The sequence below is a fragment of the Talaromyces amestolkiae genome, assembly GCF_001896365.1.
Source record: "Talaromyces amestolkiae strain CIB chromosome Unknown scaffold16.1, whole genome shotgun sequence".
Lineage (NCBI taxonomy): Eukaryota > Fungi > Ascomycota > Eurotiomycetes > Eurotiales > Trichocomaceae > Talaromyces > Talaromyces amestolkiae.
In genome coordinates this window covers 750,764-775,913 of record NW_024468052.1, presented here as the reverse complement: position 1 = coordinate 775,913, position 25,150 = coordinate 750,764, and the positions used below count along the sequence as shown (strand labels likewise).

The following is a 25,150-nucleotide window of genomic DNA, read 5'->3' as shown; positions in this document are numbered from 1 at the left end:
CCTCGCCAATCCGGATCTGCAAGTGCTTCTGAAATATTGGTCAGATTTATCTGCCCAGCTGGCTGTCGCTCAGTGGTTGCCTCGGGGGTTCAACGCGGCGTGTCTGTGTTCGTGTCGAATAAAAGAACAAGAATAATGTGTACAAGAAAAGGTAGAGCTGGACGAATCGTCGATGTAATCAACTAAAGAAGCCGTTCGTCAAACTTTTGCCTGGCTTCTTCGACCCATAACTCTAAGCGAAGTTCGCCCGCCTCGACTCGTCGTACAGGCACGGTTTTGGCTCGTCCATTGATCTTCGGTATCGCAGGTTGGTGGGAATAACTGCCTAATTTGCTGACCGAAAACGGAGCGGTACATGATCGAACATGCACCTGACCCGGCTCAGCGACAATCCAAGTCTGTTCTTCGTTCGTTGTGCCGGCCGGTGGTAGAGCATCTTCTCGCACTTCGATACATACGGTAAATCCGAATTCGTCATCACGCGGTAAAGGCGTCAAGCGCGCGCAGGCAGACGCTAACCTAGCCAAGCAAGCACGGAATTGTGCTTCAAGATCTATTGTCTGTGCCGTGGTCGGTGGTCTCGTGGCCTCTTCTTTATTCCGTTCCTCGAACGTGGTGTAGATCTCCCCCACGGGCACGTGCGGGAAGCCTGATAGGTCAAATGCATACCGCTCCATTGGTTGATTTGTGCGGACCGAAGAGATAATCACAGTGACGGCGGTAATTGTGCCTTTGAGAATTTCACTTTCAACGGCGAGGCATACATCGCTGATGTAGTCACATACCTTCGGATGGCGTGATTGCCGGACCGGGTAGTTGTACGCTCGAACGGGAAGAAACGTGGCTCSCGGATAGACCGATCGAAGGAATAATATTTGATGCATGGCAACACCGAGAAAGTTCGTAAATGAGGCGGCAATAGCGGCCTGAGTATTGGGTAAGCCTTTGGCAGCGGCGATCGGAGCGGTAGCTGTAGCCGCGGCCATCGTATTCATGGCATTCATAGTGTTTATCGCACTCATAGTGTTCACCGTAGTGCTGCTTTCACTGGCCATAGCCATGAGCGGAGATTTTGAGGAGATCGTCGTATGTTCAGGTTATCAAAGGAGATTGGTTATTGAATCTCGTGGTCGTCGTAGTAGAGGAGTTGCGGAGGGAATCTGTCTGGTCTTCCCCTCGACGGCTAATCATTTCTCTGTTTCCGTCGTCGAACAACAAAACAGCCTCGGTCAATAATCCACGACTAGAGACACAGCCGCAGTCAGAGCAAGAGATGCATAAATGAAACCGAAAGTCCAGCAGCAGATTGTAGATGAGTTGTAAGCTTTCCGCAACGGCGGGACAGGCCGGCTTATTACTCTAGGTAGTAATTCCAGAGGAACGGGGCCGTTGTTGTTGTTGTTGTTGTTGTTGTTGTTGTTGTTGTTGTTGTTGTTATTGTTGCAGTTGTTGTACCTGGAAGCTGACAAAAGGGAACGCCCGAAGTGCTATATGCAAGAGAGAGACAAGGAGCGCTTCTTTCTGTTGAACCAAAAAGACGGAATAGATGATGGAGAATAGGTAAACAGACAAAGATATGATAAAATAAAACAGAAAAAGAATTAAGTAACGGCAGTGACAAAACCGAGTATTATAAACAACGTCCTTATCACAGAGACTAGCAGGGATGCAGTTTCCTTTCCCGATGCAGATAGTAGCTTCTTTTTTGTATGTACTCTCGCCCAGTGAGTTGTCACTTGTGCCCTATGTACCTTCTCAGCACGAGTCAACAACGGGGATGGGAGATGGAGATAAGGGTAAGGTTGTGTCCCAGAAATGGAGGAATCGGAGTAGCGAGGGGAATACCCAAGCAAGAAGAAGTGCAATTATCACGAGGTTGATCGAGAGGGACAGGGGGAGAAAGAATGGAGAAAAGAGGAAGAGGAAGAAGTTGAGAGTGAGAGAGGGAAAGAGTGAGGGGAGGCCGTGAGTACTATGTACGGTAAGCACCAACGCCGTAATTACAGCAGAACCTGGCATAATTACGCTTACTTGTTAGGGTAATCGTCACGTGTCTGCGTCATACGGTGCCGGTATCTTACGCTTACGATGGAATTTTGTAATCGTGTAACATATAAGATGGCGAAATCGAACGACAACTACATGGCATTGTGTTTATTATTGCTGCATCTGAGAGAATAAATGCTGACTGGCTTAATGAATAGTACGCTAATCGCAGACTTTTTCTGAGGAGAAATTTCTACACACGTAGTACGTACACCGTGCTCCGTTCAGCAGCAGCTCCACCAAACAGTGGGATGAGCGTTTACTGTACCGCTAGGTCAGTGTAGAGCCAATTTGCTGCTTCCGAAATATGCTGTCCATGTCGATCATCGGTGATGTGCGCTTTTGCATGACTAAGGCTGCTTCGATGATATCAGTCGCCTTCGAAAATAGTCGAAAATAGCACTGGAAAACATTTCCATGGTGGTTTATCCATGTCTTTTGCGGGATATTAGTCCTGCGTACATATGGTCATTACTCAAGATACGCACAGCTGAGGCAAAAAGCCACATCACTATCGATAGGAGATTATTATTCACTCCAGAAGACGATATCTACCTAGTAGGTTAGTACATATCAGCCAGGATCCGTCCAATTCACCTTCCGGCAGCTGGAATTGGCCGCTACGACACGCTAACCTTGGACGGAGCCTCGGGACCGCTCCGGCGGTATCTTTGATACTGATAGTGCCATTGATCTCTACCTATCGTTCGATACGTGATGTATTGTTGATACGTACGTAGTTTGAGTGGTAACGCAGATCGAGAATATTCGTCTCCAGGTTAACTGTCCGACGCATCTGAATCATGTCGAATTTTAAGCGTCGCCATCCGCTCCTCCACCACACCACTGTTGATTTGCATTGGCGGCCGCAAGAATCTACGAATAGTGTGAGCAAGCCATTGCCTCGCCATCGCTTGCCACAACGAATTCAATTCGTGCACACAGACGAAAAAACGGAAAGCAAGAACCCCACGACGAAGCTCATGATCCATAATATGGGTATGCATCGGCCTCCGTAGTCGGGCAGGGAATCGGTTAGCATATCAGAGACGAGATTAAGTGAGTGTTGAGGGCTGAGGCATCCACTCGGATTGGCGGTTGGCACTGGCTGCTGACGATCCTAGCCCCTCCGGTTGAGCGCCGTGCAAGAGCCCCGCTACAGCAGCGTCATAGGGTATTGACTTCCTGCATATCGTGCAGGATTCGCCTGCGATGTGCCTGTGGGCTAGTTAATTCATCTCTGTACTTAATAATGAGTCAGTCGTGAACATCCTCAGAATAACTGCGCTGAACGTAGGGTGACCTCAATTGCCGCAATGGGAATACCGAATACATGCCCTTCTCCAAAAATCAGGAACTTGGGAAGCTAGCAGCGACTAGCTAGGAGCTGATAAAGCAGGTAACTATCGAATTGTCTGTTGAGCGTTCAACTAATGGCAGTCGTCCGTGGTGGAATGAAAACCCGCCGCCCCGCTGTAGCGAAATCAACAACACAGCATTTTTGCCCTCGTGGACGTGCATGACATTTCCAGTCATTCCACTTCATGGACATGATGATGTCTGTCAAGCCAGCAAGCAGTGTCTCATATTCCATGTCGAATCCATTCATTGTCTCTGAACAGAAAGCATCATCAACGAATGTCGTTTCATGAAGAAAAGAGGCGGGKGGGGAAGGGATGAGGAAGGAACATTCATCTATCGCTGTTGTACCTTACCGCCTGTTTGTATTTTTGTACGTATTCAGTATCCTCCATCTGTGTATCGCCGTATTGTCATCGTATCATCGTATGTATTGTGTATCGAGTGGTTTAATGTTGTTTGCTACTTCCATCTTTCTCTACTCCGACAGCAAAGACGCAAGAACCCTCCTCTATATGCACTAAAAAACGCCGCGCAACAATATTGATGGTATAATACATACAAAGAACGAAGAAGAGGTGAGAAACACGCCAATACGTATTACGCGCCAGCAAAACGCGCTCCACCCCAGCAAATGGAATTGCTTCCTCCTAACTAGCGGGGGAAAATAATTAGCATCAACCCTCTATAATATCACATCACGTCGTCTCGAGATATACTCAAAACAGTGTATCGACACTCTTCATCGTGATCTTTCTTTTGTTATTTTCCCTTGTCCTACCTTCTCTCACGACATACAGGCAGGAGACGAACTGCTCACATCTACAATGGAGCAGGAGCTCCTCCAGCTACTCGCAGCGACCCAGTCCCCCGCAGCACCGACTCGCCAATCCGCAGAACTACAATTGCTGCAGCTTTACTCCAATGAGGCCTTCCCGTTATCCCTCGCGACAATCGCTGCTCATGACTCCGTTGATGCTGCACTGCGCCAGTCCGCCATCTCCGTGCTCCGAACCTTTATCGTAGCGTCATGGTCCCCCCTCCTCGACGAGTTTAAAGGCCGCGTTTGGCTCAATGACGCGAACAAGGCAACTCTACGCAATGCCCTTCTCAATCTCGCAACCACCGCAGAGACGAATCGCAAGATCAAGGCTGGCGCAAGTTATGCTGTCAGTAAGATTGCCGCCGCCGACTTTCCTGAAGAGTGGCCCGAGCTCCTTCCCTCGTTACTTCATATTATCAACGACCCCAACAGCAGCGATGGGGCTCTTCACGGCGCATTGAAGGTTTTGTTAGATCTGGTAGATACCGGCTTCAGTGAGGAACAATTTTTCAGTATTGCCCGAGACTTGGTGTCTACTCTTTTCGCCGTTGCGACCAATGAATCGCGAAAGACAATTATCCGAGCACTCGCTATTTCCGTCTTCCGATCATGTTTCGACACCTTGGAAATGGTCCTTGAGCAGCACAAGGCTGCTGTGAAGCAGTTCATGGACGAAGCACTGAGTGGATGGTCGCCGTATTTCTTGTCAGTTATGAAGCTGCCCTTGCCTCAACGCCCAACAGAGGAGGAAGAGGGCAAGGATACTGAGGTGCCGTCCCAATGGAGGGGAGTCATTGCATTGAAATTGCAAGCAGTCAAGGTACGCTCCTTCGAATATTGCAAGATCTCGGTCACTGATGTATCAATTGTATAGACCGTTATGAAAATCCGCATGGTGTTTCCTACGCTATTGACGACGCAGAGCCCGCAGCTGTTCACCACCCTTTGGGAAGAATTGTCAAGTATCCAGGGCCACTACTTCGAAATGTTCGTGCAAGACGAGCGACAGGGACGACTGGAGGATACAGATGGCTTACCATACACACTCGACTTCCTCGTACTGGAAGAGATCGACTTGATGCAAGCCTTGATCAAAGCTCCCCCTGTGAAGGCCGAGCTACAGGCTCAGCTACAAAACGCCAATGAAGCGGCAACGACTTCTGGGTGGCTCCCCGAGATCATCAAGCTAGCCGCGACCTATGCACAGATCACTACGGAGGAAGAGGGTATCTGGGAAATCGATGTCAACCTCTTCTTGTCGGAGGAAACGTCCGTAACAGCCAATTACACGCCGAGGACATGTGGAGGTGATTTGATTATCAAGCTAGGGGAATGGTTGAAAGTTACAGTCGTTCAGGCATTGGTTATTCATATTAACAACCTTTTCGCCGACACCTCCTCGACGTACGTTATCCTACCTTTGCTATATCGTAGACTGCTAATAAGAAAATAAGGTGGAAAAACCGAGAGGCTGCATTGTTCATTCTCAATCAGCTGCTTCGAGACTTTAACGAAGTCGAACAACAAATCCCATTGGATGTGGCCTCCGGCTTTACAAATAGTATTCAATTTGCTCTTCAAAATGAGCAAGATTACCTACGCGCGCGAGGATATCTGGTCGCAGGAGTTCTTGCTCAAACGGCGGGKTCAGAATTTCAACCGATCGCCGCTAGCTACTTGGAAAGCACAATGAAAGCGATATCTCAGGACTCTTCAGAAATTGTCCAGGTTGCCTGCATTCGAGTCTTGCAAGATCTTTTGCCGGCTCTTCCATCCTCGACCACACAACCCATGCAAATACCAATCATCGGCTCGATATCGGAGTTCATAGCAGCCCATGATCTGAGAGAAGGCACCGATAATGACGATCTCAAGGTAACACTGGCTGAAACACTTCGTGACACTATCATGATCGAGCCCAAGGTGGTCTTGGACTCACCTGCCTTGGATGTGCTCTTCAACGTGGCCAGCAATGGAGCGGAGAATTTTCATTTGGTCATGGTCGTCACCGAGACCTTTGAGGATATTGTGCAGTACGTCTCACAACAGGGCGCAGATGCTTATGTTCGATTGTGCGAGAAAGTACTTCCATCATTGACAGGTGCTATCGATGTTGGCAATATCACAGAAGAGGGTGCACTCACTGTTCTGGCAGCAGACTTACTTCGAGCCTTGGCGGATCATGGTTCTGAGCCTCTACCAAATGGATTTGTTGCGACTGTGATGCCAAAGTTGAGCCGACTCTTACTCGAGGGCAACGACAGCGAACTCGTTCGCGCTGCCACGCTAGCAGTATGTCATATTTTGACCCATGATTTCGACCAGTTCCTTGCTTGGCATGAACCGCAATCTGGCAAGGGTGCTATTGAAACGGTGTTATTGATTATCGACCATCTCTTGAGCCCCAACATCGACGACGTTTCTGCAGCAGAAGTGGGCTCACTGGCGGCTGTTTTGGTTGAAAAGGCAGGTTCTGAGAAGCTTGGTCCTTATTTACCGCAATTGCTTCAAGCTGTGGCACAACGTCTGGCTACAGCACAGCAAGCTCAGTTCATTCAGAGCCTAATACTTGTTTTTGCACGCTTAACCCTGATTAGCGCTCGAGAAGTTATCGACTTTTTGGCTCAACTTAATCTTGGTGGACAGAGTGGACTTAACGTTGTCTTGAGCAAGTGGCTGGAAAACTCTGTCAACTTCGCTGGATATGATGAAATCAAACAGAACATTATCGCTCTGTGTAAGCTATACAATTTAGAAGATCCTCGCGTCGCGCAAGTCCAGGTCAAGGGCGACCTGATCATTCAGGAGACTGGACGAATCAAGACGCGGTCTCAGGCTCGTCAAAATCCGGATCAGTTCACGACTGTGTCGGCCAATATAAAAATCATCAAGGTCCTCGTAGAGGAATTGGCAGGGGCTTCTGGCAACAAGGAGATCGATGCAGCAACAGCCGCAGCTCTTGAAGAAGCAGACAGCGAAGATGATGAGTGGGAGGACTTGCCCAGCAATACACTAGACCTTGGACTGGGGGTCACAAAACAGGAATTAATGTCATTTGGTGAAGGAGGCACGGAAGGCTCCTTTGCCGTTCGGAAGCGCGATGACGAGACGCAAGCGCTCTTGTTACAATTTTTCCAGGAGGCGTCCGGTAAACCTGGATTCCAGGAACTATTTGCGGCACTTACGCCTGGCGAGCAGGACAAGCTGAGGAGCTTGGGCTAGTTTTGGGAGAAATGGGAAACTAGATGATATTTTGGAAGCGTAGTTTAAACTAACGATTTGACGCCGAACGAGGCCGTGAAAGAGCTATCACTAGCCCAATGAAATCGGTTATGCTCCCATTCCTTGCGTAATAAATAGACATGCTAGTACGTATCAAATACCAAAGTTACAATACGGGTTTGGATCAGCACTACTCAAATCTCGTATTGTTGACATTAACCTTTAAAAATCAAAGCATTGCACATACACGCTGAACTGACCGACCTTGCAATCCTTGTGGTTGCTCTACAACTCATCCGCAATCACGCATTTGTCACTGATTGTTGATCGCATTTAATTGACTTTGGCGCTAAACCCATTCACATGTAAATCCCAATCCCGAAGACAGAGAGCTGCTTTGTTTTCTCGGCCTTTGCCCCAAGGGAACGCCATTGAGCCTTCTATCTACGTCTCAAGGTTCCTAGGTACGGACTTAGTGCGAACTTATCAATAAATGCATCACATTGGAGTTATCAGTCTGCATGACATTCACATCACATCTCGATCTCATGTTGATCAGATATATCGACATCGACCTCGTTACGTCATTCGCTACATTGATATACCACCTAGAAGGTATACAACGACCGCATATTAGGCAACGCGAGGGATCCTGTATGTAATTTCCATGCGTGCATGCGCATACATACATATTGCTAGATGGAATCAACGGACAAGTCTAGTACAGGTACCACGAACTATCGCCTGCAACAGTCATGTACCAAATGTCGAGCTCGGAAAATTAAGGTAGTTTTCTCAAAATTCTACCTGACTATTGGATCTATTGAGAAAATTCTGATGGAATACAGTGTGACCGCAAAAATCCCTGCAGTGCATGCATACTCCGCGGCTGCGAGGATGAATGCGAATATGCCAGGACAGATGAAGATCGGTATCATATCGGTCAAGCCAAGGAGATTGAGAATCTGAGAAAGGAATTGAATAGGCTCAAAAGAAGACTGGAGGATGGGGAGCAGCAGCAGCCGCAAACGCAGTCACATCCGCAGCCGTATGATCCTGCGCTCGAAGGTGGCGGATATAGTTCCGGAGCATTCACAGAAAGGCCAAATAAGAGAAGGATCGATCAAGATGGAAATATCACTGAATCATGGAATGCAGTCGCACCTAGCGCTAAAGTAGCGACGGCTTACGGCGGGGGKATCTCATTTACTCAACCAGAGATGTCACAGCAGAGTTATTTCATACCAACGGAGCAACAGCAAGAATACCACCAACATTTTTCGACTCCCAACGGCAATGATCCCACCATAAAATCGGCTCATGCCCCGCAATACAACTTCCACCAAATCCAACAACACCCACAACCCGACTTTTGGCGCGGAAAACAAAAGCAGCTAGAAACGATCTACAAAATCGTCTGCGACTGCGACGAAAATTGGGTTCCTTCGATTATCGAGATTGTTCGGACCAGTCCGTCGCCTGAAGACGCGATTGTGTCTATTCGGTTGTTGTTGAGGAGTGGCAGTCGCAGCCAGAGTAATGGCTATAGTTATAGCAATAGCAACAATAGCAATGATGGGGGAACGGTGCTAGCAAGGAGTACGACTACCACTGCGTCACATTCACGATCGCCGGACTCGGCTTCGTCGATGGTGCCCGCGGAGATGGATTATGCGCCATATAGTCATGATGACTTTGCCATGAGATTTGGGAGGTATGTGTCGCCGACAGATCAATCGCGTTCTTCTGGAGAGGCTTGATTTATATATATTTATACCCATATGTATGTACATACTTGAATTTACGTTTTTTAACTATTCTTCACCCTTCCAAGGAATATCCTACATCCTCCCCTCGCCCCATAGCAATTAGATTCCTCCTCATCCTCTCCGCTCGCTCACTTATATACGACAAATCCGCATCATCCCTGTCAATCCACATTCCGACACTATGCTGTAAAACAGCAGTAGCCCTAACTTTCGCCCTGTCCGCAGATTTGTCATCTCCATCTGTCGCGCTGGTGTTTTCTTTCAAACCAACACTGCCATGCAACGTGAGCCTCGTTTCCTTCCCACCTTCAGGCTTCGGTTTATACACGCCTCTATGCAAGATATTCGAATCGTAGAACACCGCATCGCCCGGCTCAAGTTTTACGGTTATCTGACCCGGTAAGTACGCTTCATACGGATCAGCGTTTTGCTCTGTTTCTGTTCGTATTCGTCGATGGGAACCCGGGATGACTATTAGTGACGTATCGGGACATAAAGCCAGATTGTACTGGGCATGTGATTGACGACCTTGAGGACTTTTGGATTCAAGGAGTCTTATTTCTTCGTCGGGGGTGACTGTGGAAGGGATGTCGTCGCGGTGCCAGCGAAGTTCAAAGTCTTTTCGTTCCGGGGCGACGAGGAGGTTGAGGAGTTCCATCACTAGGGTCTCTTCTTCTTCCTCTTCCTCTTTTCCCGTGTATTTCACGCCTAGCAACTCCTCGACTATACCGAGCACCTTCTCCGAGAAATAGAGTTTCGCAAACTCGTTGCGGCCAGTCATATCCGGGTGCAGTAAATGTTGCACACCCCATATTCCGCCCTCAGAAGCAGGAGGGACATCTTTCGGCCAAGGTGGAAACTGTTTAGGTACTGTACGGAAAAAAGGCCATTGACCGGATCTTGTGAGAGCTGTGGCTTTTGTTGCTGCTTCACGAAGAGTGTTGATTTCTGAGGGGTGTAGGAGAGATGGGATGATGACGAAGCCGTCGTTTTGGAGGCTGTCTAGATATGGTGATGTCTCGGTATCCATGGCCATTGTCTGTTTTGCGTTCAACTTCTTTTTATATGATGTACAAGGAACCAATACGTATGAGTTCAAGGAAACATGAATCTTTCAATAAAAATGTCTGTGCAGGTAGCATCGACTGCCCCACCAAGACACTACATTTATCTGACCATATGAGGCTCGACTCCTCGATAGCCTGAATGTTAGCTTAGCTCGTTGACTAGGTCCTTTGCGTATCTGATCTCCGTTTTATCACCATCGATCGTGAGATGTAGTGTGAATGTCCTCCGGTGTTGTCATGTGTTGTCAGTCTTGGACTACGTCATCGACAACACTGCCATTCATTGTTTACTTTTCTCTCCTTTAGCTGGCAACAACCTCTTCTCCCTGACATCTTCATGTTTTACTTCGCCCTCTTGAGCAGCCTCTCTTATCTAGAACAGATATAAAATTCATACATTGTGGCTGGKGCAACGCCTCCCCATCCTATTCCAATCGCTGCATCGCATCACGACGCTTTCTTCTTGGCGGAGGGGTACTCGACAAACACAAACCAAAAAGGAGAAACCACACACAGCCACATGCCAACCTTTATAATTTCTTTTCCCTTCTCTCTTTCTTGATTCATTCTCTTCTGCATCCTCCATCGATATTAGAACATCGTCAGAAATCATGGCAATGGGTACATTCACAAGCAGTCCAACGACTGCGTTCGTCTTTATTGTGTTGTTGATGCTTATCGCTCTGCCTGGCAAAGCTGAAGCATTCGGTGCAGGAAGTGAGTTCCTAGCCTTTGTATGTCTGTCCTAGTTAGGTGCTGATAATATAGACATCGCTTCTATATCGACCGTCGAGGGCAAGAATTGGCGTCATGGAGATATTGAGGACACTATTCAAGCACTTGCTTTCATTCATGGGCACAAATGGACCTCGGCCATGATCAAGCGTGTCTACTTTGGCAATTGGCTGCGAGATTAGTGAGTTGGAGTGTAACGTGCAGACAAAATTCGATTCGCGTGCATGACTAATAGAATTGGTGTTAGCTCTCAGGCTATGGATGTTGGCACTCTCAAGAGTCTGCAAGCTGATACGATTCGGGTTCTTGTCTGGATCCTTTCATTTATGACATTTGGCTATGCAACCGGAGAATTTGAGGTTACTGCCGACAGACTCGGTGTTTATCGTCCGGAAGAGCATATCGAGTAAGCCGTTCCTCCTTCTCCGGCTACCCAGGCTAATGTTCGATAGCAATCCCAAAGATTACGCAGATAATCAAGACGCCAGACAATTTGATAAGCGTTTGCGTCCACCTGTCCGCCAAATTGAACTCGACATTGACCCCGAAACCGGCATGAAGAATTACATTGCCAACGAAAAAGGTGACTGGGCCACAAGCGCAGCATACATTAAGTACAGCATATCTCGAAGCATTCACTACGGCAGACTATATACAAGCGGTGGGTCTAGTAAAGGCAAGGAAGATGATCTCTTCGAAGCTCTTAGGTGTCTGGGCCAAGGTCTCCACACCCTCGAAGACTTTGGCGCTCATTCCAACTACTGTGAGCTCGTCCTCCGAGAAATGGGTTTCCACAATGTCTTTCCTCATGTTGGTGCTGCGACAGAGATCCACCTCCACGGGAAGCGCGTCTTTCCTCTTGTGACGGGCACATTCGGAATGGTGGATTTCTTCCACTCTGTCCTCGGCGAAGCAAATGATCATTTCACCCAATCTGAACTCAACGAGGCGGACAACACTTTGCTCGGGGCCGAGTCAAACACACAGTCCCCTGCTATCAACACATTGACGGGGCTTTTGGGCAAGATTCCGGGTACAAAGGAGCTTGTTACTGAAGCCGAAGAATTGCAGCAACGATCTAATATGCAGGCTGAGGCTAATCGTCGTCGAAATGTGCATACTGGGTATGCCTCTTCTCGAGGCGTGGATGACTTTCCCAGTTCTCGTGGTCTAGAAGATTATTCTACCACGGGTTTTGAGCAGAGCAGAGCACCCGTTGATGATTACCAGTCAAGTCACTATGGAGAAAGAGGACCTGCAGGCGGTAATTACGATTCAGGTCATTATGACCAGAGCAGAGCCTCGTCAGGTGGTGCCTATCAACCAACCAAACCAACTCAACCGAGCAAAGTCTCAGGCTTGCCAGATATCGATCCCCAAAAGACCATTGATCAGATCTACCCTATTCTCGAATTCAGGGATAAAGTGGTGCGACGCATCAGCTCAATTGTCGAGAAAATACCCGGCTTGGAAAAGCTAATTGATAAGATCACCGAAACAGTGACGCTATTTGTCTTTTCACTCCTAGCACCCTTTATCCGCCCTCTCATCAATGTGGCTTCTAAGTCTCTGCAAACGGGTTCGATGGGAGTCGTTGAATCCTCAGGAAAACATCAATACGAAGTGTGGGACAATCCTCAGTGCACGGATCCCACCCACTCCATGCTGTCCAAGGATCACTTTGCCAACATGCTTAACCAGCCTGCCGGTCAAGTTGCTGCTGCTATCCTGAGATACGTCGTACCCCGTATTTTGTATGCATGGCAACACATCGATGTCCCTGTGGATCAAGTCACCCATGACTGTCTGCAGGTCTTCCACCATCCAGCTGCCAGAGATATGCGTAATGAAGCCCACAGCGCGATGTTCAAGGCAGTTGAGGACTGGGTTCACTCCAGATCTGACCGCGGTCATAATTTGAACGATCTACTTAGCGCAGAGAGTGTTAGGGCAGGCAAGAACTTGACTAATCATTCTTCTACTACCGGCGGTGCTCATGGCCATTCCCACGGCGGTGGTGGTTTTCCTGCTGTCAGCGGTGGTCTCTATGGAGCTGGCGCTGCTTCGAACCAACAGCATTCCTCCTCAGGAGCTCCATGGGAGGAACTATCGAAGCTGAACATTAACATTCCTGGAATGTCTGGCGTGACTAATGTTGCTAACAAACTCGGGGGATTCTCAAAATTCCTGTCAGGAACTGGTTTAACTCGGGATGCCCCCGAAGAAACACCAGCACCGAGCCACAACACAGGATACGAACCGCTGCAGCAATCATATCAGCATGAGCAGCCACAGCATCAGCAGTATCAACATCAACAAACCGATTATGCTCAGTATCAGCAACATTCTGCACCGCCAGCCCCACCGTTTACTGGGAATGAGAGGTATGAGCAGTATGGACAAGGAGGTGGTTATTATCAGCCACCAGAGTCTGGGGCCTATGGCCATGAACAAGGGTATCGTGAACACCGTGAGCATCAAGCCTCGGGGCATCGCCATGGCCATGAGCATCAACATGAACATGAACATGGACATGGGCACGGTCATGGCCGTCACCATGACTATTAGACAGCACCATACTTCTAGCTAGAAAATAGCTCTTGAGAGACTCGAGATGCGGTGCAATAAATATCAACACTATTCATACTTGCTATTCTTCTATATCGACATATTTAAGCTATATTTTCTTATTCAAATTTCAAACCCAGTCAACCTACCAACAGTCCAGTTTTTACTGAAACAGATTCATGTCAATACTTTCATGGTATATCTCATTTCATTTCGCTATCAAAAACAACGTATGGCGGACCTCGATGTAGTTGCAGGTGACAGATACAAGAAATCAATGTTGCGATATGACGTGTCACATGGACTCATTTCGCAACGTAAAGGATTCAGCATACACACGATCAGGCCCCCCCTTTTTTAGGAAGTGTAGGTAGATGGGATTTGGTTGATTATGAGATTTCCTGAATCTTCTTGTCACCCTTTTCTTCACCTTCGAGTTCGGGCAAGTCGTCGTCCTGTTTGAGAGGAATATTTTATTAGCAAACGTTTGATTCACCACTGCAATAATGATTGAGGGTGGTCATACATCTTCTTCGTCTTCGTCGCCAGCGCCTTCTGCGCCGCCCATATCAAGGCCAGCTCCACCGCCGAGCTTGGAGAAGTCAATACCACCAAGACCGCCGTCCTCACCGAAACCACCAAAGTTGGCTGCATAGTCATCTTCTTGAGCCTCGTCTTGCTCATCCTCATCGACCCACTATCGGACACAATATTAGCACATGTGTAGCTACCACAAAGTGGGGGAAAAAGAGAGGAACGAACCTTGTCAAAATCAGTCTTGACGAAGTGCACCTTCTTTGCTTCCTTCAACAAACGAGGCCAGTACTCCAATTCGAGCTTCTTCTTTCGGAGAACCATCTCCACGCCACGTGGGCTGTGGTGTACTTTACTGTTGTCGACGTCGATTTCAGCATAGAGATCCAAAGACACGCTGTACTTGTTGCCTTTCAGGTTTGTGCCGGTAAAAGAAACATTGTTCTCTGTGAGTTTGATGTCTGCCGATTTGGGGGGCACATCGGGAACGTTGATGAAGACGTAGAGGTAGTTGCGGGTTTCGTCAGAGTCGGAGGAGCGCTGAGCCCAAGTGACTATATTTAATGTGTTAGTGGGTTGGAGAGAAAAGTCTTGTGACAAAAGCTGGCGCTTTCATGAGCGCAATTCCAATTGAATCATAAATGCTACATTTGTCTGATATAGACTCATGTATATCACATGTGTAATATTGAAACAAACATGAATATGACGAGGCTGGGATTTTGCGCTTCAGCAACAAGCGGGGTGGAGGTCCACATACCTTCAGGTGTGTAGGTAGTCATTGTGATCGGGAAAAGAGTAGAAGGATAAGGTGAATATGACAGAGGCTGTGCGAGTAAGTGGGAAGAAGTGTATGAGAAGAAAAAGGGTGATATATTTTTGAGGTTGTTGTGAAGAAGATGGATGGCCGTTGCTTGGAGATCTCAACGTAAACTCGGCGTTTATTGGACTGTGGCCTGGCCTTTGGAAGCTACTGGAAGCCTCACAAGATGTTTGCACTGTTTGCCTATTTCGGCCTGAGGCAGCTGAAATAAGTCCCGTGACTATCCCGAGACTGCTGCCAAGACTTCAACCCACTTTTCCTCGTTAGGCTAGGTTAGCGATCGCGCCCTAAAACCCACACAGTCTCTTTTCTTGAATTCTCACACTTTCAGACTGTCTGTTTGATCGTTCGACAAGTCCAACATCAAGACCAGGTACGCACCACCACCACCACCTCTTTTGCCAACGACACAATTGATACACAATATTCGCCTCGACAATTATTTCTAACTCTCCTTTGAAAATAGACAGACGCCATGGGTCGTGTGATCCGCAACCAGAGGAAGGGTCGTGGATCCATTTTCAGTGAGTGCGACCTTTTTTTCGAACGAGCCTCGAGATATTCCTGCTAGGCCGTCGCAGTTTGAAAACTACAAAATCGAAGAAGGAACAAGCATGCTGATCATATGATTTTACTTTTCCAGCGGCCAACACCCGTCTCAACAAAGCCCCCGCCCAATTCCGCACTCTCGACTACGCTGAGCGACATGGATACGTTCGCGGTGTGGTGAAGGAGATCATCCACGACCCTGGTCGTGGTGCTCCTTTGGCCAAAGTCAGCTTCCGTCACCCTTACCGCTTCAAGAAGGTCACCGAGACCTTCATCGCTAACGAGGGCATGTACACCGGTCAATTCATCTACGCCGGAAAGAACGCTGGTTTGACCGTCGGAAACGTCCTCCCCCTTGGTGCCGTCCCCGAAGGTACCGTTGTCACCAACGTCGAGGAGAAGATCGGTGACCGTGGTGCTCTTGGTCGTACCTCTGGTAACTACGTCACCGTCATTGGTCACAACCCCGATGAGGGCAAGACTCGTGTCAAGCTTCCCTCTGGTGCCAAGAAGGTCGTCAGCTCCGGTGCTCGTGGTATGATTGGTATCGTTGCCGGTGGTGGCCGTACCGACAAGCCTCTCCTCAGTATGTTTCCCGCACCTGTGGGATGCGCTATAGTGCTAATATCAATACAGAGGCTTCTCGTGCCAAACATAAGTTCGCTGTTAAGCGCAACAGCTGGCCAAAGACCCGTGGTGTAGCCATGAACCCTGGTAAGATCCCCTACAGTGCTCTGAATAGTTTTGAGGATACTAATAGAATGCAGTCGACCATCCTCACGGTGGTGGTAACCATCAACACATTGGTAAAGCCTCAACCATCTCTCGCTACGCCGCACAAGGTCAAAAAGCCGGTCTTATTGCTGCTCGCAGAACCGGTCTTCTCCGTGGTACACAGGTAAAAAAAGTGAACTCTTTTCGTTCGATGTGCTCAACGCTAACTTGAGAATAGAAAACCAAGGACTAAACGTGAAATTTCGCCGGGATTGGGGTGTGTTTGTTCTTTGTTATGGGATTCCGAAAAAATGGCAGCTTTTTTTATACTACGAAAGCTTTATGTGCTTAGGCGAATGTAGACAGCCACCTACTCGTCTAGGAAACAATCAATTGATGGCTAACGACTTGACTTTCTTGAGTACATCTATGATGTAGACCTGAGTATCACCACGACGCTAGCTCGTAAACGGTTAGCCGATTACACTTCAATATAAGGTTTGCTGTTCGTCTTCTCCTATACAGGGCTGATACAATGAATCGTTCCTCCTTCACAGTCCGCTAGTTGAATGTCTATGTTTGATTATGGTCAAACAAGCTTCAGGGTCTGGAGCAGCTCTGTCGTAGACATTCGAATACCATCATGATTGAACAGAGCTATTAAATTCATCAGATAGTTGACTCCTTTGCATTCCTCATATCGTACAGGTTATTGCTTGCAGGTATAGCAGGCAATGCTTCTCTAAATGGTCTTGTGAGGACGCTTGTAAAGTTTTGGGTTGACATCAAACATCTCTTCTCAGGAGTCCTGGTCTTGCGGATGACCTTGGCACAGCAACCAAATTATTCGAAGTGCACTTTTAGTCGAGATACGAATTCATCAATTCATCCATGTCATAGACTTCTTAAATTCTGCTATACGAGTATGATGATAGAAGCAAACTGGCTTGAACGAGAATCCCTTGACTGAACCTAATCCACAACCGACCTCACTACGCCTATCATACTTTCTACTCCTAGTTTAAATTTATCATGGAACATATACATTCATATCCATTCGTTACCCGGAGTCAATTCGCACACCATGAAATGCGATGGTCTTTCTTTATTTGATTGTGTCATGCATCAAGTATCGCCTAGTAAGAGCCTGGAGAGTTGTCAGTCATTCCGAGGTTAATAAAATGAAAGAGAGGGTAGACTTACGTCCGAACATGCACCATTTCTCGGCCAATCTGGTACATTGAGGATTTAAGCACTTTGTAACACCCTGCTCAATACCTTCAGGCTGCTCGAAAGGAATGCACAGCGACTTGGCACCCATACTAGGGGCGCGAGCATCCTGAGCAACGCCGCTATCTTCCTCTGCCTTGCGTGCACTCAATTCCTTGATTTGATCCTCGCATTGTTCTGTCAAACAGTGAGGAATGAGGAGGACGTTCTTTTGGTTGAGAAGAGGGGTAAATTCTTCCCATTTGGTGATGATTTTGCGGTGTTCACGGAACTGGTCATCTGCTCGCTTGAACAAATCATTGTGGATGGTGTCTAACAATTCGGGGACGGCGGTGGTAAGTGTATCGAGGGTGATGGTCGTCTTGCCCTCTTTGCCAGGTATGTCACGACGGGCAGCAGTGACGAAACCACCTTTGGCTTCGCCCGGTCCGAATTCGAGACGGAGAGGGACACCGCGGAGTTCCCAGTCGTTGAATTTGTAGCCGGGGGAGTATCCATCGCGAAGATCAGTTTCGGCGCGAATGCCAACAGCAGTGAGTTTGGAAGCCAATTCGGCGCAATCGTTGTAGATTTGGGCACGTTCCTCATCTGTGGTGTTCTTGGTGATACCTACAGGCACAATGATGGTTTGGATTTCTGCAACGCGGGGAGGCAAGACTAATCCTTTGTTGTCACTGTGGATCATAACCATGACACCGATAGTTCTGGTAGACAGACCCCATGAGTTCTGCCATACGTGCAAGGAAGCACCCTTCTCATCAGGCTTGGCATTAGGGTCTTCAACGGTGATGCCGAACATCTTACTGAAGTTCTGTCCCAAGCAGTGAGATGTACCACCCTGAATACCACGACCAGTGGCAGGAATGTAACCTTCGACAGTGGTGGTGTAGTAGCCACCAGCGAACTTCTCCTTCTCTGTCTTTTTACCTCGAACAACGGGGACGGCAAGGAGGTCTTCGTAAACGTGGGCATAGTGGTCTAGAATTTGCATGACCTCTTCGGCGGCACCCTCTTCAGTCAAATGAGCAGTGTGTCCTTCCTGCCATAAGAATTCGCGAGTTCTCAAGAAAGGCTGAGGATGCTTGAATTCCCAACGCACGACCGAGTTCCATTGGTTCAATTTCAGGGGGAGATCACGGTGGCTTCGAATCCACTTTGCGTAGTAGGGGTACATGACGGTTTCAGAGGTAGGACGGATGGCAATCTTTCGCTCAAGGGGGGTTGATCCTCTATAGAAACGTTCATTAGTCTTCAATATAAAATTCTTCGTAGTAAAAAGAGTCATACGCGTGTGTAACCCAAGCGACCTCAGCAGCGAATCCCTCGATGTGGTCCTTTTCTCTCTGCAAAACGTCTTCCGAAACGAAGAGGGGAAAAGAGCAATTCCTGACACCCATCCTCTTGATCTTGTCGTTGAACCAATTCTGGATGGTCTCCCACACGAAGTAAGACGAAGGCTATACGTATTCGAGTTAGTAGAGCTAGCATAAAAGCGCCGGTAGAGCCTTTACCTTGAGGATGAAGCAACCAGAGACATCGTAGTAATCCAGCATCTCACCCTTGGTCAAGACTTGCTGATACCAGGCAGGAAAATCATCTTCTTTCGAGACATCGATACCGATCAAAGCTGCGCCCTCAATCTTCTTCTTAGACTTTGCGGTAGGCTGTTTTGCTTCGGCTTTTCCAATTCCTTTCTCCTTGTTCTTGGCCTTGTCGGCTTTCTGCTCTGCTAGTTTCGCAGCTTTGGCAGCCTTTTTGGCGGCATTCTTCGAGACCTCCTCGCCCTTATCTTCGGCGGGGTTTTGTTGTGTACGGTCAGGCAGGGCTTGCGCTGCCGACTCGTCGTTTTGGCTGGACATTTTGCTTTTGCCCACAGAGAAAATTCAGGAGTTGCAGAACACGAGACGATATCCGACGCTGTCGCCAATCCAGTCAACGTCAATGCGGGGAGATTGTTTTGATATGACTCTTTTTTCTTTTCTCCCCTCGTTTAAGTGGGATGGAGGACCGCCTTTGCAAGCGGCAGAATAATAACGCGCACGGGCCCGAACGTCCCACTACAGACAAGAATTCCTGGGAAAGCTTCACGCTCGAGAACAGAAGCTCCTGAATTACCAGAGTTTCATCCACGACACTTTGATAGAACTCCATTATAATGGCGGGAATCTTTGAGCAGCCGCGGAATGCGGGCACACTTTGTGAGTCATCCAAAATCATGAGTCATTGTATACTGTTTTGCCTATTGTGCGACTGACCAAGCTTAAAACAGTCCTCGGCGGTACGAAAATCAGCGGCGCCGATATACGAGATCAGAACGGTATGTGCTGGATATGATGATTAAAGTGATGGTGAGGTGCTGATTTGAAGTAGTGCTTGCAACACAGGCCATCGCAAATGTCGTCAAGAGCTCGTTCGGCCCTTCTGGGCTGGACAAGATGATGGTGGATGATATCGGGGTAAGGCTAAATCGTTGCGTATCACGAAAGTACTTGTAGTGACTGTCTGCCAGGATGTTACGGTCACAAACGATGGCGCCACAATCTTGAGTCTCTTGGATATCGAACACCCTGCCGGTAAAATATTGGTTGATTTGGCCCAACAACAGGATAAGGAGGTAGGTTCGCAAATGCCGTTTTCATGGTACCCCGCTGATTTTTTGTGTTTTTAGGTCGGAGATGGCACAACCTCTGTCGTTTTGATCGCCTCCGAGCTTCTGCGAAGAGCTAACGAACTCATGAAAAACCGCATCCACCCCACCACCATCATCACCGGTTACCGATTGGCATTGAGGGAGGCCGTGAAATACATGAACGACAATATTAGCACAAAGGTGGAGAGCCTAGGAAAGGATAGCCTTTTGAACATTGCCAGGACATCCATGTCCAGTAAGATCATCGGCGCTGACGGTGACTTTTTCGCCAACATGGTTGTCGATGCCATGCTCCTCGTCAAGTCTACCAACCAGAGGAATGAGGTCAAATATCCCGTGAAGGCTGTGAACGTGTTGAAGGCCCATGGAAAGAGTGCGACCGAGTCTATTCTTGTTAAGGGGTATGCCCTCAACTGTACTGTTGCTTCTCAGGCCATGAAGACGCGGGTAACAGATGCAAAGATTGCTTGTCTCGACATGAACCTTCAGAAAGAGAGGATGAAGCTTGGTGTTCAGATCACCGTTGACGACCCACAACAACTCGAGAAGATAAGGGAGCGAGAGTCTGGTATTGTTCTTGACAGAGTCGAGATGATCTTGAAGTCCGGCGCAAACGTCATCCTCACCACTAAAGGTATTGACGACATGGTCTTGAAGACTTTCGTCGAGAAAGGCGCCATGGCTGTGCGACGTTGTAAGAAGGAGGACTTGAGACGAATTGCCAAGGCTACTGGAGCCACACTCATCAGCTCACTCTCAGATCTTAATGGTGATGAGAAATTTGAGACCTCATACCTTGGTTACGCCGAGGAAGTTGTACAGGAGCGCATCTCAGACGATGAGTGCATCCTTGTCAAGGGCACTAAAGCCCATTCCTCTGCATCCATCATCCTTCGCGGTCCCAATGACTTCCAGTTGGATGAGATGGAGCGATCAGTTCACGATTCTTTGTCCGCCGTCAAGCGAACACTTGAGAGTGGCAGCGTTGTCCCCGGAGGCGGTGCCGTTGAGACTGCTCTACATATCTACCTCGAAGAATTCGCCGTCACAGTGGTATGTTCTAGCAACCGTCCTTTTAGCATCCGCCCTGTACTAGAATCGAAGTTTCGCTAACTTTATAACAGAGCTCACGAGAACAACTCGCCATCGGCGAATTCGCGCAATCCCTCCTCGTCATCCCTAAGACCCTCGCCATCAACGCCGCCAAGGACTCCTCAGAGCTCGTTGCGCAACTCCGAGTCCGCCACGCCATATCCCAACGTCTCCAGGAAGGTGACGCCAACGAAGAAGAAAAAGCCATTGCCAAGAAGAAGACATACCGCAACTACGGTCTCGATCTTACCAAGGGCCGAGTCCAGGACTCCGTCAAGGCCGGTGTTCTCGAACCTAGCATGAGCAAGGTGAAGCAATTGAAGAGTGCAGTCGAGGCTTGTATCGCTATTATGCGTATTGATACTATGATCAAATTAGACCCTGAAGCGCCAGCAGAGGATGATGGCCATGGCCATTAGATGGGGATGGGGCGGTACTATTCATTTTTGATTCTTGAAGAAAGTTTTTATGAACAAAGATGTGAGGGTTTAGCTTTAGAGTGTGTCTAATTTTACAGAAAAGTAATACCACATTTGATGCATTTGTCTTGTGCTCATTAGCAATCTGTGGCTAAGTTAAATGCTAGGCTGTATAGAAGTTCACAAGTATCAAGCCGCTAATATTGGAGTAATGTTGTGTGTATTCACCTCACCAAAGTAATGCTACTTTTGTATGCCGGATACGACTTGGAACAACATCGCACGCTAACAGACAGGAACAGATAAGGACATCAAAAAATACACAGCAGTAACAAAGCTATGCATACCATAATGAGCAAATATATCCGCAATACGCCGAATCGAACAGTAACAAATCAAGCCCAAAAGAAAATCCAACGCCATCGCGATGCCGCACTTTAAAGTGGTTCAAACTGGTGAACCCAATGCCAAAAAGTAGTATGTCGGGTATAGAGTATAAGAGAGACACAACACTCGCTTGGCTGTGTATATGCTAGAGTGTCTTGGAAAAATGCTTTCATTCTTCCTCGTCATCGTAAGAATCTGGGGTCTCTGCCCAACCGCACCCCCAGCGTCGACCATCTGTTTCACCTCCAGTTCGTAAATCGCGCGCATCGGGTCCTTCGCGCCAGCATCTAGCCGTATAATCATCGCTTACAGTGACCAGCTCGCCGTCATGAGTCCACGACACAGCTGATACCTCCTTCATGTGACCCCCAACAAGAGGAGTTCCAGAGCGATACGTAGGGATCGAACTTTCTGGTCTGCCAGAAAAGGACATGTCCGAATTGGTTCGTCGAAGAGCAGACCGTACCAGAGGAGGTCGAATAGCAGGCGGCAAATCAGCCTGTGTCTGCACTACCGGCTGAGATGTGGACAAGAATCGTTCATCTGTGGGAAACAAGATGGCGCAATTGTCACTACTGCCAACAGCAAGCATTTCAGCTTTGTCATCCTTGGCTGGTCGTAGAGCAGCTTTGACGTAGAAAGTTGATACCTGCAGCCGAGGATGGCGGAAGCAGTAGAGAGGTCCGAGGCCTTCTTTGTCGGGGCCTCCAGCACGTCTGGGGCGGTCATTGTTCAGAGCCAAATCCGGAGAGCTGCCCAATACCAAATGCGAGGTCGAGTATGCATACACGGCCAAATCGCGACATAGGCTATATAACCTTGAGCCGTCTCCATTAAGGACCAAGGATGTGACGCCGTAAGACCTGTGATTGACGTGGCTGTCTGGTTCGCGTGTTGTAGATAAGGGGGCAGGGCTTCCTCGGCGGATATTATAAGATGTGCGCATGTCCCATAACCTAATGCAGGCATTGGCTTCGGAAGCGGTAACAAAAAGATTTTCACGACCTGCTGGTAAGAACGAGAGTGAGGTTACTGTGACGTTCTCTCTGCTGAAATGACTATCTTGCTTTTGAACGGCCGCTAATTTGGAAGTTCTAGACATGAACGCATGAGCGTCCTGAATAGTCCTCAAGGGCTGAGGATAGTTGATCTTGGGCGGAGAAGCCGAGGAAGTTCCGTCTTGATCAAGAGCGCAGTGAATCTGCACAGAAGGGTTCTCATGACCTTTGCACCGCAAATCCCAAATATTCACAGTGCCATCGCGGCTGCATGTCGCAAGCATTTTATTGTTCGATGCTGGCTGAAACTGCACATGTTTCACTGATGAGGTATGGTTCGACAAACAATGAATCGGTTTTTGAGTGATCATATCAAAGATGAGCGTTGTCTGATCGCCAGCGGCAGTTGCGAGAAGCAGATCGTCAGAAGAAAATTCGAGATTCATTATGGAATTGCCGTGTGCGCGAAACGATACGTGCGCTTTCGAAAATCCGACTTTATCGTCCTTCGCCGAGTCCACTAATCGAATTCCTCCTTCTTCGTCCCCGATAGCCACTAAAGAATTTGCTTTTGACTGGTTAGTGAGCGGACCAAGTAATGAGGCAGGAAGGCTTACTGTTGCAGGAGGCGATGCAGAAAGGCAGGGCAGGGCGGTCTTCATTCACACTGCTATTCTGATGAACATCTGTTGGCCGCGAATAAAAGGTTGATGTTTGATCCCTCCAATCTTGAACGATACAGATTAGAGATATGAAAGCAGATAAAGCACTAACCATGGACTTACCACTTCCATAGTTGCATCGCATAGTAAGCCGATTCATACGTCCCGAGACGCTGCGGAGACAATACTCGCCTGATGTAGCAAGTACTTTTGACCGACGAACAGGTTCTACTGGCGGTTTGACAACGAACAATTGCTTTTGAATTGACTTTCGTGGCGAAAGGGTCGTTTCAGGAGGAAATTTGATTTCAATCTCATTCACCGTCTTCTCGATCAAACGGTCATCTTCGATGGGAGGGGCCAGGCGCACTCGTCGAATTGGAGACGATTGCGGCGGAGAAGCAGGKGAAGAGAAGGATAGCTTCCGTTTCCTGCTTGGAGTCCTAGCAGTTTCTGTGAATGGGCTTTTCAGAATTCCATGGCCGATGGTATTTGGTGCATTCAAAGACTTTGCTTTGGTGAATGCTGGGCCCCGCCGATTCAACGATGTCGTGTTGAGCTCCCGCAGTGCTTGCCGCGTGGTAACATTTGCGACGGCATTGAGAGACGACCGAGGTGTAAAAAATCTCTTGAATGAGCGCGGAGTCACTGGTGGAGGTCTCTTGGGTTTTCGTCGAGTCCCAGCCTCAGAGACTATGGATGGAGGCGACGACGGTATGTCCTGAGGATAAGAAGTGTGCACTGGATCTGACCGCGGGTCCTCAGTGACATAGCGATGCCGTTCCATATTGCATGAAGAGACAACTCGAAAACTCTTCGATGAAAGTTCGGAGCAGGGGGAGAGTGGTGCTTGATAAATCAAGTCGAGAGATTTGACATTAAGCCCTTCATAGTTGGTTAATACTTTAATGGCATTGTGGCCCCAGCTTGAACGCCTCGCGATCGCGCGTTTTGCGTGTCGAGCGCGATTGTTAATTACAGTGCCTGATTCGGGTAAATTACACATCACATGCCGATAAGACTGCTTATCGCAAGCTTATTTCCTCATATGGACTAGTGTAGTACAGACGTCATGAAGCTAGCCGAATACGGAAATGAAGACATACTACGAGTTCTATGGTAATCGCGACGCGCGCTTCCCCCCTGGCTCTTTCCTTTTCGACATCACCTGCCATACCAGCTACGAGCAGTACAGGGCTGCTCCTTCCCCAACGCCATTGGAGCGCCATTGCACCCTCTGAATGTTCCGCTCTCGAGGAAGGCACCATGGAGAGGCAAGTGCTGCACCACCTTCAATGCTTATCTCAGCGTTCTTGAACATGTTGCTGACACTGAGTGTCATGGTTCTAGTCAATTTCACCAGAAGGCCAAGTCTGAGGGACTCAAGCAACTTGGATCCAGTGGGCCCGATGTGTACTGTGTCGGAGTCCTCTACGATGACAAGACGCTGAAGAACGCAAACGCCAAAAAAGACTTGATGTGGTTTAAATGTTTATCAGTAAG

At 48.2% G+C, this 25,150-nt stretch overlaps 9 protein-coding genes across 9 annotated transcripts; 4 read left to right on the top strand and 5 right to left on the bottom strand.

Annotated features, from left to right (window-relative positions):
* Nucleotides 1–182: 182 nt before the first annotated feature.
* BHQ10_007793 (uncharacterized protein) lies at nt 183–1,022 on the bottom strand (the record flags this gene model as incomplete). The annotated part of the gene is made up of 1 exon (XM_040880527.1): nt 183–1,022. One exon carries the CDS (start codon nt 1,020–1,022, stop codon nt 183–185), a length of 840 nt encoding a protein of 279 aa, XP_040736296.1.
* Nucleotides 1,023–4,232: 3,210 nt separating this feature from the next.
* Nucleotides 4,233–7,450, top strand: BHQ10_007792 (uncharacterized protein; the record flags this gene model as incomplete). Its single annotated transcript, XM_040880526.1, has 3 exons — nt 4,233–5,048; nt 5,103–5,632; nt 5,683–7,450. 3 exons carry the CDS (start codon nt 4,233–4,235, stop codon nt 7,448–7,450), a joined length of 3,114 nt encoding a protein of 1,037 aa, XP_040736295.1.
* Nucleotides 7,451–9,271: 1,821 nt separating this feature from the next.
* Nucleotides 9,272–10,249, bottom strand: BHQ10_007791 (uncharacterized protein; the record flags this gene model as incomplete). The annotated part of the gene is made up of 1 exon (XM_040880525.1): nt 9,272–10,249. One exon carries the CDS (start codon nt 10,247–10,249, stop codon nt 9,272–9,274), a length of 978 nt encoding a protein of 325 aa, XP_040736294.1.
* Nucleotides 10,250–10,897: 648 nt separating this feature from the next.
* BHQ10_007790 (uncharacterized protein) lies at nt 10,898–13,611 on the top strand (the record flags this gene model as incomplete). The annotated part of the gene is made up of 5 exons (XM_040880524.1): nt 10,898–11,003; nt 11,055–11,202; nt 11,269–11,427; nt 11,474–13,405; nt 13,443–13,611. The coding sequence occupies 5 exons, from the start codon at nt 10,898–10,900 to the stop codon at nt 13,609–13,611; spliced, it is 2,514 nt and encodes an 837-aa protein (XP_040736293.1).
* Nucleotides 13,612–13,978: 367 nt separating this feature from the next.
* On the bottom strand, nt 13,979–14,905 carry BHQ10_007789 (uncharacterized protein; the record flags this gene model as incomplete). Its single annotated transcript, XM_040880522.1, has 4 exons — nt 13,979–14,044; nt 14,116–14,286; nt 14,352–14,677; nt 14,884–14,905. 4 exons carry the CDS (start codon nt 14,903–14,905, stop codon nt 13,979–13,981), a joined length of 585 nt encoding a protein of 194 aa, XP_040736292.1.
* Nucleotides 14,906–15,421: 516 nt separating this feature from the next.
* BHQ10_007788 (uncharacterized protein) lies at nt 15,422–16,462 on the top strand (the record flags this gene model as incomplete). Its single annotated transcript, XM_040880521.1, has 5 exons — nt 15,422–15,470; nt 15,590–16,081; nt 16,132–16,209; nt 16,263–16,393; nt 16,448–16,462. The coding sequence occupies 5 exons, from the start codon at nt 15,422–15,424 to the stop codon at nt 16,460–16,462; spliced, it is 765 nt and encodes a 254-aa protein (XP_040736291.1).
* An 883-nt stretch (nt 16,463–17,345) lies between these two features.
* Nucleotides 17,346–19,298, bottom strand: BHQ10_007787 (uncharacterized protein; the record flags this gene model as incomplete). Its single annotated transcript, XM_040880520.1, has 4 exons — nt 17,346–17,356; nt 17,413–18,668; nt 18,727–18,896; nt 18,951–19,298. The coding sequence occupies 4 exons, from the start codon at nt 19,296–19,298 to the stop codon at nt 17,346–17,348; spliced, it is 1,785 nt and encodes a 594-aa protein (XP_040736290.1).
* A 296-nt stretch (nt 19,299–19,594) lies between these two features.
* BHQ10_007786 (uncharacterized protein) lies at nt 19,595–21,600 on the top strand (the record flags this gene model as incomplete). The annotated part of the gene is made up of 6 exons (XM_040880519.1): nt 19,595–19,637; nt 19,709–19,756; nt 19,810–19,895; nt 19,949–20,053; nt 20,108–21,142; nt 21,214–21,600. The coding sequence occupies 6 exons, from the start codon at nt 19,595–19,597 to the stop codon at nt 21,598–21,600; spliced, it is 1,704 nt and encodes a 567-aa protein (XP_040736289.1).
* A 556-nt stretch (nt 21,601–22,156) lies between these two features.
* BHQ10_007785 (uncharacterized protein) lies at nt 22,157–24,434 on the bottom strand (the record flags this gene model as incomplete). Its single annotated transcript, XM_040880518.1, has 3 exons — nt 22,157–23,553; nt 23,603–23,713; nt 23,771–24,434. 3 exons carry the CDS (start codon nt 24,432–24,434, stop codon nt 22,157–22,159), a joined length of 2,172 nt encoding a protein of 723 aa, XP_040736288.1.
* Between the last annotated feature and the right edge of the window lie 716 nt (nt 24,435–25,150).